We start from the raw sequence: 15418 nt of genomic DNA on the forward strand, positions 1-15418 counted from the left end.
CATCCAGACGCAAATTGAGATCATTAACCAAAGCAACTAGTACTTTCTTAGTATCATAGCCAGGCCTGAAATCCAATTGAAAAGCATCCAGGGCATCTTATCCAGGAAAACCTGGAGCTGCTCAGCCACAACTACCCAAGAAAAGGTAGATTGGACACTGGGCAGTAATTGGTCAGTTCTTTTTTAAAAAAAATCTAAGGAGGGTTTCTTTAGCAAGGGTCTAACAATAATCTTATTAAGGGAGCTAGGGAAGCAGCCTTGTGAGAGAGACAAACTAATTATCTGTCTCAAAAGGCCATTTACCACTTCATGGCATGATTTCACCAGCCATTAGGGACAATGCTCCAAGGAGCAGATAGTTGGCTACACAGCTGCCAGGATCCTGTCAGCATCTGCAAAGGTGAGCAGGCCAAAAGATTCCAAAAAAGAACTAGATGAGCCCCCATCTCACTACTGTCATCGAATTCAGCAACCAGCTCCAGATGGAGTTTAGAGACTTCATCCGCAAAAAAGTTTGCAAATCAATCACAGTTGAAAGCCAAATCAAAATCAGTTTTAGGACACACCAAAAGTGGTGGTCAGTTGTCAAATCAATCTAAATATCTGAGCCGGCTGCAAGCTAGCAGATGCAATAGATGTGGCAAAATAATCTCTTTTCACTGCTTTCACTGCCACCTCACAGGCCTTCAATAGGGCTCTGCAGTGTGTTCTCACAGCTTCATCCCATGTTCATTGCCAATTTGACTTGCAATTCAACTTTAACTCCAGAGCTTCTTTTGGAGCAGGAACACACAGGAATGCAGTTCCGGCTGGCTTAGTGTCAAGGTGTGTGGCCTAATATGCAAATGAACTCCTCTGGGCTTTTTCTACAGTGAAACAATGATGCCAGGGAGTGTGGCTTAATATGCAAATGAGTTCCTGCTGGGCATTTTCTAAATAAAAAGCCCAGTTTATGATGATATTTATTTACTTCATTTATGCCCCATCTTTCCCCCCCAACATGGCTTCCATTGTTTCTCTCCTCTCCATTTTATCTTCACATCAACTCAATATGGTAGGTTAGACTGAGAGCATGTGACTGGTCCAAGGTTGGACAGCAAGCTTCTAAGGTAGAGATTTAAATCTGGTTCCCCCAGACCCTAGTCTGAAACTCTACACACCCCACCACACTCGCTCTCATAGCAATGAACTGAAAATCAAACTACCTTCTACTCTAACACCTCATATTGCATTTATAAATACCTTCCACCATTTTTGTTGGTTTTGGCTTGATAACATTGGTCTTTTCAACTAGCAGACATACATATTACATAGACTAGAAGATTCTTACCTGTTCTTATTTTCAAGTTCTGCAATAAGCTGTCTTTGCTGTTTATTTGCATCAATAGAGAATGAGATATCTGGAGCTCCTCTCTGCTGCTGCTGTGGTTGCTGCTGCAAAACAAGATGCCTAAATCATTACAATACTCAGTACATTCATGTTGTACAAATATATCTAATTGTTCAGTAAAAATCAACATTGATATAATGTGAAAGCAAATAATGAAAGCTGTAAAGTTCTTGGGTTCAAATATCATCTTAGCTGAGACCTCATCTGGTGGTATTAAACAAGCCTCCTTCTCTCCATTTTCAATATGGGGATAATAAGAATGACTTACCTTACACAATGGAATAATGTACTTGAAAGACATTGAACATTCAAAAAGCATATATAAATGCAGGGCTTTTTTTGAGCAGGAACACAGTTCCAGCTGGCTTGGCATCAGGGTGTGTGGCCTAATTGCAAATGAGTTCCTGCTGGGCTTTTTCTACAAAAAAAAGCCCTGTATAAATTAGAAGAGTTTTTGTTACCACACAAAGCATAGTGTAGCTGTACAGTTTCTGTCATCATAGATGAAACCCTTTGTGATATCAGAGGCAAAATTCACATTGGCCTTTTTAAAGTCAACATCAACAGAGGCTTAATCATTGTAGTGTTCTTTGTACAGCACTTACACTGACTTTTTGCTGCAAGAAATGGTGTCTATTTTAACTGCAATTTTGAGGAAGCAAAATCCATGGGTAATGATTACTAGGCAATGCTTCTAGAAAGAGGATGCTAGAGAAACATAGGCTTTCTCATGATCCTTTCCAGTGTGATCTAATGAACAGAAGCACCCTTGAGAGGGTACTTATAGTAAAGAAACAGGAAGTAGTATTTAATACACCATATGAAGACTTCTGTGATAGACAGACTTTGGTGGGGGCATAGGCTCTCATATTCAGGTTTTTCAGAGGACACTTTATATTTAAAAGCTTTTTTATATATACCAACATTTTTCCCATGAGAAGTAGGTTCTAATAAATGTTAGAGATGAGAGTAGATTGATTTATAAATTGTATCCTGCTGTCCCACTTTGCTGGGTAGCTGCTTTCCCAGTGATGTTTCAGTGGAACACAGCTGTGAGCAAAGAGCATAATTTTTTTTTTAAAAAAAATCCAGCATACCACTGATAGTTAAATACACAGTCATATGTAAAATATAGGATGATGTCCTAAAAACATCCCATACACAGTACACAAGCTGATTGTTAGCAATGACCAAAATCATCTCCCATGTCACAGCCTCCCATAGCCCACTGCTGAGAGAAGGGTTCAAGTCCAGCTGTAGCATTATAGAATTCAAAGAGTCTATAGACTGGCTCCTGTTCTGCTAACGTTGGTGCCTTCCTTTAGTGCAAGGAGCCCTTCTCCAATGAAACACACCTCTTCTGCCAGAGAAAGGCTTCTTTTGTTGTGTGGTGGCCTTCCTTTGCAGAAGTGATTCACAGGATCCAACCCCGTGTTTACTGTACCCAGCATGCTTTAATTTGTGCCTATGTGAGGGGAGCAAGTCTTTGAAAAAAGGCTGAGATAGTGAACACATGGACAAGGACTGATGTACACTGCAAGACTATGGGCATAAGAAATGACACTGAATTAGTAAGAAGTTCATTGGAAAAGAGCAATGAGACAGGAAATAGCAGTGGGAATACAAATTCCACACCTGGGAACTGTAAATGGGAGAAGCCTGCTTTTTGAATGACTTGTCAACAACAGTTTTTGCCGAGAAAAAGCAGCCCCCTCCGCTCCAGTGAGCAACCTTTTAACCACTCAGAAAACTCCAGTGAGCAACCTCTTAACCACTCAGCCATAGAAACAGTAAGTACGACAGTAGTAGACAGTAGACACATATGCTCTTCCTTCCCCCTGATCTCATGAATGGAAGCCAGGCTTCCAGCAATAGTAATTCATGCTGGAGGTGCTCTAAGTAGAGCTTAATCCATAACAGTCTTACCATTAGAGAATTTCTAGGTTCAATCCCTGGCTTAGACTCCTAAAAGAAAAGGCTAAGAAGAACCACATACCACACCCACTAGAGCCAGAACAGTGTATCTGTCAAAATTACTGACAACTTTCAGACTCATTCATCATCCAGATGCCAAGACCATTTTCTCCAGCTGCTTTCCCCTCATGTACAGTAAATAGCCATTACCTACTAGTTATGTCCCAGATAACTTTGCTAGCAATCTCCCCACCCCTCTTGCACACATAACTGGTTTATGACACCAGGATGACAACTGCTTGGTTTATGACATCAGACAGTGATCAAGAGGCAGCTAGGAGGACATTTCACTACTAGGGGTGCCCCATCCACCTATCTGATGATAAAGCTATGGCCAAGGTGCAGCCAGTCAGCCCTAGTAGGGTATGACAGTGAAGAACCTACTACCTTCTCGCTACCACTACAACATCTGAGACTAGTAAGCATCAACAGAATAGAAACAGTTGAAACAGCCATGGCATTCATTGAGTAGAACAGATTGAAGAGTGAGTTCCAGGAGCACTGAGGATGAATGAGGAATGTGCTTGACTAACTTGCATAATTGAGGAGTAACAGGTACAGATTTCCATAATACTAAATCTTTATGAAGAATGCAGCTGCACCTTCCTTTTGGTCAAGTATTTTCTGCAGGGACATACATTCTGAAAGCAAAATGGTGGTATCCTTAAATACAAACATGTGCCATTTCCATTTGGCACAAACGTGCCATTTCCATTTAATGCTCACAGACTAATTGATCACAAGCAAATAGAGAAAAGATACAACATACATAATTATATAGTATTTAGATAATAAAATATCATAAAATGCCATAGACATGGGGTTCAACATCAGCTAACAGCTACAATCTCCAGCTCTGAAACTGGAGTCAATTTTTGATGTAAATTGTAATCCACCTATCTCAGTCAATACTATATTTATTACACTCAATTAAAAAATGCCAAATAGTATCTAATTTTCCAAATTTACTATGGCAAAACTCAGAAAACAGAATTCCTCAAACCTACCCAATAATTCCTCTAATGGCAACACTATCAATCTTGCTTTAGAAAGTAATAGGATTCAATATTTAGGCACCATTAGGAGCTTACAATAAGCAGCTCTGGTCTTTGGGACTGGGAGAACTAAATAATACAGGCAGCATACAAATGTTTTGCCATTTCTATTGCTTTAGGCCTTGCTTGTAATCTGCATGCCATGGGATGGAGCATCATTGCTTCTATGTCTGTTGGATGACTGCCTGCAGACAGACAAGAGGAACATGGGGATAATGCTGCATGCTGAAGGCACCTGTAATAAATATTACTCTGTGACTGAGTGAGAAATAATTATTGAGAAAGAAGGTCTCTACACAGATGCTTTTACATTCCATAACCCAGTCGGCCTATCCACTACTTGGGTGTGAACAGATATAATGGTTCCCCTGGTGTCTGATGGGTATGCACATGTTGAGAGAGGTCAGGATGACATAAAGATAATACTCTAATATTCTTAGTAGAGCACTGCACTGTAACTTTGTCTTCAGCTATTGCTTCTCCTTCTGCCATGTCCCCTGGCTTTGATCCCACAAGGAAGAATACATCAGTACCTGAGTCAACAAAGGCCGACGACCATCCAACACTCCACCTGGAACTAGTGCTTCTCATTTGTTCCTCCAAAGTATGATGGCCCTTTCAGTTCCCACATTATTCTGTTGGTTGAAGATACTACCACAACCTATTGAATGATGGAGGACCATTAAACTCTCGGATGAAGTTTGAGAGTTCTGCCTTCTTGGTGCTTACCACTGAGGACTACCTTAGCTTTATAACCTCAGGTGGAGTTGAGGCTCCAGGTGGGTATTTGCCTCTGGAGTCATGAAGCAGAGTATCTGCAAGAGGCCTGAAAACAGAAGTACAATTTATCTGCCTTTCCTGTATTTATATTTTTCTTGGCTCCTCATTTTGTGCAATGTGTTTCCTTTGTACAAGACACCTTTCACCAAAGATTCCACGTCTTCTACTGTAGTTTTATAGACAGTGTGCTTTATGAGCTTTGTTCACTTGCTGAAATGCCCTTCAAAATCTGAAATGGTAGAGAGAGCATAAAGCAATGATCACAGCATTTAACTTTTCTGCAGGCATAATATTATGTCATTATCTGAGCAAAGAGAGTTCCACACAAGCTCTGCTTCTCTGCTGCCATACTTCCAGCCTTGTATTTCTTTGACCTCTGTGCTGCTGATGTTTGGGTGACACAACACCACTGGTAAAATACTCTGGCATTATTCTACAGGTACAAAGGGATTCAGCAGTGATCCTATCCTTGTCCTGTTGGAATAAGTCAAGCATGCTGGTAGCCTCTCTCTACAGCTCTGCTTTCTTTCCTAGAATGAGCTGTCATGTAATCTTTTTCAGAGACTGATCTTGCAATGATTAGCAAGATAAACTGTTTTTTTCTTTTAGGAACTGTGCTTCACATAGATAGGTAGAATAATTCTGTCCATTACTGGAAACCAAAGACTACATGCAAGCAGATGAGCGCCATCACTATCACACACACATATTGGTGCCTTGAAAAAGGGAGGCCGGACAAATAATCTCAAATGCATATCTGGGGCAACATCAAAGGCTGCCTGAAGAAAACAAGTGCAGACACCCAGGTCATCTCCCACTGGATTCCTAACGTCAGCTTAAGAGGTTTTAACTTGTTTTTACTCAAGAGTTTTCTGATCCCACATAGTATATTATCATCTTTTAGTCATTAGTTATAAGAGGCTGAATAACCTAAGAGTTCCATTAGTTATAAGAGGCTGAATAACCTAAGACAGGGATATTGCTGCTTTAAAACTAAGGTGGGGCAGGCTCCATAATGAAAGAGCCCAATGTTCACACTGAAATGAGAAGCTTAATGCTGTGATTGGAGAATGCAGAACAGGGGAAAGCCTTTGCATATAATTATTGTTCTGATATGTTAAAGTGTAATTTATATTTTTTTTGTTTAAGTCTTGGTTGGTAATTATTATCATTGTAGTTCCTAAATACTTGAGCCATTAAACTGAAGAAAGAATTGAAACGTCATCAAAATCTAGAGCGATGTCTTTTTAAGAAAGTAGCTGCGTTGAAGCTACATTCCTCAGGAGCACCCACCTTGTGAATTTCAGTTGGACTATTTTCACGTTTGGACTTATATCTATTCATTTGGGGATGGGTTTTCTGTTACTTTAAAGGGCCCTAGCACCGCCAGCCTCTATCATTATTGTATTGTTCATTATGTGTTGTACACAATCCTTATAATATATTTTTGCAAACTGAAAGACGGTGTATTACTTGGTGGCTCTGATCAGTCTACTAATTACACTAAGTGACCTTCAAGCAGCATATATATAGGTAAGTCTAGGCACATTCAGACTTAGTTATCTAGTGCTCAAGTTTTCATGCTATCTCATGGGAGATATTTGCTTTTTGTAGTGATGTGAAGACTAATTCCATGTATGTTTACATGGAAGTAAGTCACACTGATTTCAGGGAATTTACGGTACTTTCAAGTAATAGGAGCCCCGTGGTGCAGAGTGGCAAGCTGCAGTACTGCAGTCCTTTCTACTTTCAAGTAAATGCATTGGTGCAGAACTGCCTTTTTAGACCCTTTTCACATGCTGAAAGTGAATACAATGCCCTTACCTGGATAGTTCAGGCTAGCCTGATCTTGTCAGATCTTGGAAGCTAAATAGGGTTAGCCTTGGTTAGTATTTGGGTGGGACACCACCAAATAAATCCAAGGTCATGATGCAGAGGCAGGCAATGACAGACCATCTCCGAATGTCTGCTTTCAAAACCCCATGGCGTCTCCATGAGTAAGCTGTGACTTGAGGGCAAAACAACAACATCCTAATACAATTGAACAAACTTATGGGTGGGGAGCAGGATCAGGTTGACAACCTATATGTATTCATTTGAATGTATATTTAAGATCAGATCCAGACAGCTTTTTCACTCAATTTCACCTAATTTCTTTCCTCAATACTGTCCTCAACCCATGTGACTTTTTATCTATGCAGATCCCACTATTCTCAGAAAAGCCTTATTGATCAAAGGGACCAAAGGGAACTCTTCCTTTCTTTTTCAGGAAAAAAAATTATCTGGATCCGCCTCTATACCTTGTGTAGTTAGTGGATATGAATATATACATTGGGATCTCTCTGTATGACTGGGAATCCTGAACTGCATGGTGAGAGCTCTCTCTTGCTCTGTGTGTGTGTGTGTGTGTGTGTGTGTGTGCACAGCCCTTATGCATATATTCCAGTGAATGTTAGGTTGGATGTGGAACTTGTCACCATGACTTGTGCGGAGGGGCTGTGGCTCAGTGGAAGAGCCTCTACTTTGCACACAGAAGGTTCCAGGCTCAATTCCAGTTGAAAGGACCAGACAATAGGTGATATGAAAGACCTCTGCATAAGAACCTGGAAAGCCACTGCTAGTTGGAGTAGACATACTACTGACCTTGATGGATTGATGATCTGATGCAGTATAAGGCAGCTTCATGAGTGAGTATATGATTCAACTCTCTATTTACAGAACACATTTAGATAGTATGAAAAATGTTAATATGTAATTCCATATTTGTTTTTCTAGAGGACTTTCTTCTATAGGAGAAAGAAGCTGTAGGTGAAGAGGGATGTTCAACACTTTTCTTGCCACATGGCTGTCTATCAAAGCCAATCTAAAGTGGCTTTCCTATCTATGTATCTTTTATTCTTTAAAGAAGAAAAAATCAGCTAGGGAAGCAGTTATGAGCAGACAAGGAGAAACCAGACCTCTGTTCAAACAGAAGCCATCTGCAGATGCCTTGCACCACAAAAGAAAGCCTGTGGGGAAAACCAGTCATAGAACTATACGCAGGGGTCATTTTGTAGAAAAACAGGTGGCAGAGCTCATCCAGGGATTGTTATGCAGCTGCACCTACTATTCAATGGACAAGGTATGTAGGTGGGGAGGAGGAGGGGGAATCCTCAGAAAGGTTCAGGAGCTGTGCTCCTCTGAGGTCCTGCTGAATTCAAGGCCTGACTATACATGTCATGCAGCTCTGCTATTAGCCATGCTAGGCCTCAATTCAAACCAAAAGAAATGGTGTCAATTATGTCAGTTCTGCCCCCAACACCTATGTTACTTGGGGGTTTTTCTTCTTCTGTCTCAGAAATGTGTACATGAAACCTAAGGGGTGCCACAAGTTAGATAGCATAGACTTAAACACTTCCCTGTTAAAGAAATCTCACTGAAAGCAGTTGCCAAACTGGGTCTCACACGGTGGAAGTATGCTTTATGGGGGTCAACAGGAAGCTTTGTTTCATTTAACTTTCATTTATGCCCCTTGTTCAAACATGCTGATGGGGAGAAAAATGTAACGACACCAGCCTTATTTATACCTTTTCACAAGCTTTTATTAAATTTCTGCTTCACTGTCTTTTGTTCAGTGTGTAGCACATATTCAGTCTATCATTCTTGTGCTATGAGGTTTTCATAGAATAATAATCACTGCTTTGCAATGAAAATGAAAGCCATGGCTAATATGATGGGTCATCATATTATTCCTCTTCTCCAAGTTCATTATTTGAAAGGCACAGAATTCAGGCCTTCAGTTTCTGCAGCATTTGAACTAAGGAATATGGGAAAATCACATTTCTTTCCCCAGCTAAATCCATCCATCAGCTTATAATCATTATTGAACAGGTAATTTTTTTTTAACAAAATTCTTTTTAGAGCTCAACATTAGGAGATGCATGGAAATATTAACATAACCATTATGAAAACACCTTATCTTAGAACCTTCTTAATTAAATTACACCAAGCTCTGTATAAATGAGAATAATATTAGACAGAACAATACAGGAAACAGATAAGAACTATACAAATTCAGATATGAAGAAACTAGGGATTTTGTGTAAATTCATGTTTTATATAAACTACATATACAGTGAAATCCTATGCAGAGTTCCTCCAATCCATTAATTTCATTAGGATTAGAGTAACTTCGTATAGAAGGAAAAGGAAAGGAAAAGTCCCCTGTGCAAACACCAGTCGTTTCCGACTCTGGGGTGACATTGCTTTCACATTTTCACAGGTGACTTTTTATGAAGTGGTTTTCCATTGCCTTCCCCAGTCATACACTTCCCCCTCAGCAAGCTGGGTATTCATTTTACTGACCTCGGAAGGATGAAAGGCTGAGTCAACCTCAAGTCGGCTATCTGAAAACCCAGATCCCACCAGGGATCGAACTCAGGTTGTGAGCAGAGCTTAGGACTGCAGTACTGCAGCTTTAGAACTGATTTGCAAATTCTCAGTGCATAAATGTATGTTCTAAAATAACAATTCACACAATCCAGGTGTAGATAAAAGTGCTAAATCCCACTGATTTCACTTGGAAATAATTGATGCTTTATTCTGCTGAAATCACTGGGAGAGAAATGTGCTTTGCTTTGGATAGCTTACACCAAATTATCAAATATAAAAAAATGTACTATGTAAACAACTAACATGCTAAGAACATAATCCAGAGCTTTTCATGACATGCTGGGGGTTCTAATATGTACATGAAGCTCCACAAAAACAAAGCAGTACACTTTATACACTGTGAAAATCCTCCACTGTGTATGCAGGCCATCCTCCTGACACTTAACACTGCAATACCTATGGTGCCATAGAGTTTTTACCCAAATGCTAGAGCATTCCCACACAATGTGTCCAGTGCAATTACATAAATTCTGGGTGATATCATCACACTGGGCACGTTGGGCACCGACAGAGCTCTTTGGGGTCAGGGCTCCCCCATCAGCCAATCCTGTGCTGGCAGGTTGGAGGCCCCAAAATCTGTTGAAACCCCACCCCCAGTGGGAGGCCAGGAACCCTATTGGGAGACCTGCAGAGTGCTGGGTGGTGATAACTGTCCTTACTTCCTTAGGGCCAAATTAGATTTTGGGAGGTCCATTAATGGAACTCCCAGCAGTTAAAAAACAAACAACCACAGTAGACACACGCACACTTTACCAAAAATTTTGGATCATATTGAACGTGTACATTAGCTCTTATTTGTTGGCATATTTTATTGTTATGGTCTGTTCTGGTACTTAGCAGAAATGTCCAAAAGTAACTATTGTGTTTACTGCTAGATAGCTGCAAATTCACCTTTCATTTATTTACATCATTTATTTAATTCATTTATACCCTGCCCTTCTCCCCAGTGGGGACCTAAAGCAGCTTACATTCTTCTCCTCTCCTTAGTCTTATCCTCACAACAACCCTGTGAGGTAGGTTAGGCTGAGAATATGTGACTAGTCCCAAAGTCATCCAGCAAGCTTTCATGGCAGAGTGGGGATTTGAACTGGTTCTCCTATATCTTTGTCTGACACTATGGCCACTACACCATACTAGTTCACTGATAGTCCATTAGTGGTAAGGAAACATATAATGGGGTGGAGATATACTGACTGAGAAACAACCTTCTTGCATGTGGCAAAACCATTCATTTTAGCAACTGAAAAAGAAGCAAGTTTACTTTCCCCTAATTAAAGCCACTTACTGATGATGTAGTCTCTGCTGCCAATCTTGCTGCATACCTGGCGATCAGTCTGTGCTCTTCATCTAGACGGTTTGGACTGTCCATCAAACTGTGGGCAGAAAGATCCATAAATATGTATTATTAAGAGGACAAGATGATTTAACTTATATAGAGAAATGACTATGGGGAAGGGGAGATGACACAAAAGAGAAGTACAAAATTATGATTGGTAAAAAAATGAGAAACAATTTTTTCTCTTATAACACCACAGCTTGTGATCACCCAGTGTTTTCCACTGGCAGTAGATTCAGGACTGACAAAGGAAAATACGTCTTTATACAAAGTATAACATAGAATTTGCAGCCACAACATGTGGTGCAGTCATTGGCTTATATGGCTTGAGGGGGCATAGGTAGATTCATGAAGAACAGGTCTAACAATGAGTACTAGCCACAATGCTTTACTAGAACCTCTGTGTTCAGTGGCTTGGGATACAAGGTACAGTGTGGGAGGGTTATTTCCTTCAAGCTCTGATTTTGGGCTTCCCAGATGCACCTGGGGGGCTGCTGTGGGAAGGATCCAGCAGGGATCTTCTTATGTTCTATATTCTGAATGTGAGTATTTTGCCACAGTTCCTGTTCACAAGGCCAAGCTGTTATTTTTGAATGTATGAAGCTATATTACTTCCCTCTTTCAGAGAGATATTTGTCTTTTGAAAACTCCCCAAACTTGATGTACATTCTAGGTTTCAATTTTTATTTTACAACAGCCTTCCCTTGTTTATTCTTAATTTTACTTTAACAAGGAAAGTAAAACAGTTTTTCTAAACTGGTCTTTCCATCTAACAAAGTCACAATTGATTTTTTATCTTCTAAACTATGAGTGCTTTGAAAATAATAAAAGCAATTATTATTGAAGCTTTGGTAAAGTATAAATTAATAAATTCAATGGCAATACACTGATTACGAATTAAAGAACACAGCCATAAATAATAGTTATTAACTACCTTTATCCTGGAGAATTCTCATTTGAGATTAATGCTGTAAAGCATGAACATGTACTGTTATAAGATTTTCCTATTATCAAAATGTTACATTATATCTAGAATTTTTAAAGGTACTTAAAGTGCTTCAGCAGAGCTGACAGCAAGATTTCTTTCTGAACATGGATTTGGCAAACTTCCACAAATGTCTCCTGTCTCACAAAACACTTCCTTCTACTGGGACTTAAGGCAACAGTAGAAGCCATTTTAGATTACCTTGGTACTGATCACCATTTAGTTTGTGATAAAACACTTCTTCTTCCAACCAGAATAATCTGTTTTAATGTCTTGAGTATAAAATCTGAAACCGAGCAAAAGGTACAGAGAAAGACCTTGTATATTAGGAGGAATGCAAACAAGGCATTCATTCTGGATAATCTCTTAGAAGCCAAATTTCAGTTTATACCATATTGCTTTTAACTATGTACCAGTATACATAATTATAGGATGGGGCAGAGTGGAAGATGGCACCCTACATTGCAAAGATCCTGCTGGGGGTCAACACCTCTCCCTGTGCTATGGGCAATATATATTGCTACTCCCATGAAGGCCCTGGCAATGGTGGCTGAATTGTCTAGTGTAAGGAAGAAGCTCCCTCCACCAGCATTGTCCCCATGTGCAAACATTTACTTTTCATTATTGGAGTACATGGCAGCTATTCATTAAATATGCATGAAAGTAAGAGACACTATTTGAATGGAGGGCTAAATTTGCAGAACTAAATTTTGTCACCCCCTTTGACTGGTGCTACAAGCATCTGAATCCAAATCGTCTTGATTGCAGACCATTTACTTTGTCAGTAGCTCTCATTAAATTCTGTGAAAGACAGTAAATGATTGCAAAAGGGGATGCAAGAGAAAGGTGAGAACTTCTCCCTACTGTAAAAATTGCTATCAAAATATAAAAATATTATAAGGAAGGTTCCTAACTGTTCAGCTCTTGCTATTGGTGGTTGCCTCTTGCTGTGGGGATGATATACCCTTTAAAGGTTATGGATATTCCACTGTACATGACCCTTGAAGCTAGAAAGTCACTAAGTAGAATGGAATGCTAGAACTACCATATGTGTTGTCTCCTCTAGATGAAACTTGACAAATTCATCATTACTTTGTGACTACTATATCAACTGAACCTGTGAACTTCCCCTTGGACATATTAGTTGTGGCCAGAATTGTACTCATATATCAAAACACAAAGAAAAAAGGAAGGATAATGGCATTAGTTATTTCTTAGTCAATGAATCTGTTGAAATTAATGCAAGGTGTTAATTCAATCTAAGTCCACTCATATGGTTCAAGCAAACAAGTCAATCACAACAGAGAGGGAAACACCCGCTTTTCATTAACAACAAACCATTCTGATCTGAAAGGAAATTAAATTCCACCCCCAAATGCCAAAAATAAAAATAAGCAGTGAAATGTATATTACTTTCCTTAAATTTGTATAAGAATTTTTAATAAAATCTGTTAGAATCTGCATTCCTCCATCTTATTTATTCAAATAGCTTTATGACTTTAATTCATGTTCCATTTGGGTGTTGCCTTATACTAACAGCAATAATTTATCTGGACCTCTGACAATCCTACAGCTGTCAGCTTCTCAACTGGCCACTGAAGCTGTGTCTTTAACAGTAGACTGATATGCCAGTTTGAGCAAGTGATAATGTTTGTGGTGGGTTAAGTGTCACCTGACAGATTCTGAAGTTCAAGATGCTTTTTTTATGAATGAACCTGACCAATTTTTCTCCATCTGCTGTCCATTTCAGATTTCCAGATGTTTTTGATGCTTCATACACCATGCTGGATGGAGAGCACAGGACATAAAAGTCATTGCCCCAACAGCATTGTTAGCTTTTGTGACCAATCAGTGTTATTCAGCCATGGCTTTTCTCTTAGCAGTTCTTTAATGAGTAGTTAATAAATACTTGCTTTGGATGAAACTGTAGCTTTCATTCCGCCTTATTTGAAGCTACTCCAGGAAGGACATTCCAAGCCTCTTTAGGCTCCATTGCCCTATTACTTGGCTGCTCTTACAGTTATTCCCCTCTTGATTTTCATCTAAGTTTGCCTTTGTGAAATCTCCATTCCATTGCTTCTGGTCCTAATATCAATAGGTTTGTAAGCAGTAGTTTGGCCTCAGTCTTTCCTATTGCCAATGCCAAAGAAGACTCTTAGCAATGTCTAGAACTTTGTAGCATTCAGTATGGCAACAACCCATCCAGAAAGCATCCATCAATTAAATACTTAACCACTGACTATATCTGGGGATAGTGCTATAACCCTGTAAAAATATCCACATAATATTCAAAAGCAACAGTTTCCTTTGCACCGTCTGAGTTTTTAATATTCATAACCATGCCTTTCTTTACTTACTGAGAAGAAAAAGGCTGCCCTAAGTAATACATAGTTAAAATGCTTAGTCCTGCTAGCTGATTTTGTCTGTTGAAGTCAAGAAGGTAGCCTGTGTGAATGACTGATACTCTTTTTAATGAAAGATATTAAGCTGCAGTCTTTCAAAGCCAGTAATCAGATGTTTTGTACTACACATTGCTTCAGTTAGTTGAACTGTGAAGGTTCATTTACCCATCCATTCTTCAAAAGCATTATATTAAGGTCTGATTGTGAGACACGATTTATCTCTGTTGAACATGTGGATTCAAGTTTAACTGTATCAATGCAAATTTGCAGGTATAAATGGGAAGAACCCAACTGGCATTTTGCTGCCATCAAGAACAATTGAAAGTGAAGGACTACATCTTGTCAGGAGCATATAAGCTCAGGCTAGGATGCTCCCCTGGAGGATAAGACACACTGGAGTGTATCCTACACGTAACTGTCACAATTCAGCTCTCTAGGCATATGAGTGATTATTGGAAGTAGCTGCCTCTTTTGAAAACATAACAATAAAAATATACTGGAGCCTCTACACTTTTAAGTCTTGACTCAGTGTCCTAAAAATCTTATGAATATAATGTCTTATCTTTGTCATACTGCAGGGTGCTATATGATAAACCAAAGCACCCTTCTCTACTCAATGGCCTTTAAGACCATCAGTATGCACTTGCATACACCGAAACAGAATAGGCAAATACAAATTTAACCTTGTTTTATTCCTAAATTTCAAAATGCTTCTCCCTATCATTACAAGTGGGTGTCACCTTTGAAATGGAGAGGCAGTGTCTCCTAGTAGGCAGAGAGTAGGACAAGGAGATATTTGGGTTCAGTCTCTGTTTTGTCATAAAATCACCAAACTTCCTTGTGCACATAGTTCATCTCACAACATTATTTTTAGAACCAACAAAAAGGCCAGAAAGCAATCTGCACGTTTACAAGCACAATATAAACAATGCTTAGTAACAACCACTAGCAAAAGCAGTCTTAAAATTACCTAATTATATTTTCATGTTGTAATTGTGTTTCAACGCTCACCCATTACTGATTGTTGTCATACAGAAAACAGTACAAATTTTTCATGTAGATCAT

General features: G+C 39.3%; 1 protein-coding gene across 1 annotated transcript in view; it reads right to left on the minus strand.

Moving 5' to 3' along the window:
• Positions 1-15418, minus strand: part of DTNA (dystrobrevin alpha) — a 297236-nt gene that overhangs the window by 44402 nt on the left and 237416 nt on the right. The window contains exons 14-15 of the mRNA XM_060243836.1: positions 10916-11003; positions 1331-1437 (exon numbers count right to left, since the gene is read on the minus strand). Coding sequence (XP_060099819.1) covers positions 1331-1437; positions 10916-11003 — 195 coding nt within the window. The remainder of the gene's footprint in view (positions 1-1330; positions 1438-10915; positions 11004-15418) is intronic.

The sequence above is a fragment of the Heteronotia binoei genome, chromosome 7 (assembly GCF_032191835.1).
Source record: "Heteronotia binoei isolate CCM8104 ecotype False Entrance Well chromosome 7, APGP_CSIRO_Hbin_v1, whole genome shotgun sequence".
Taxonomy (NCBI): Eukaryota; Metazoa; Chordata; class Lepidosauria; order Squamata; family Gekkonidae; genus Heteronotia; species Heteronotia binoei.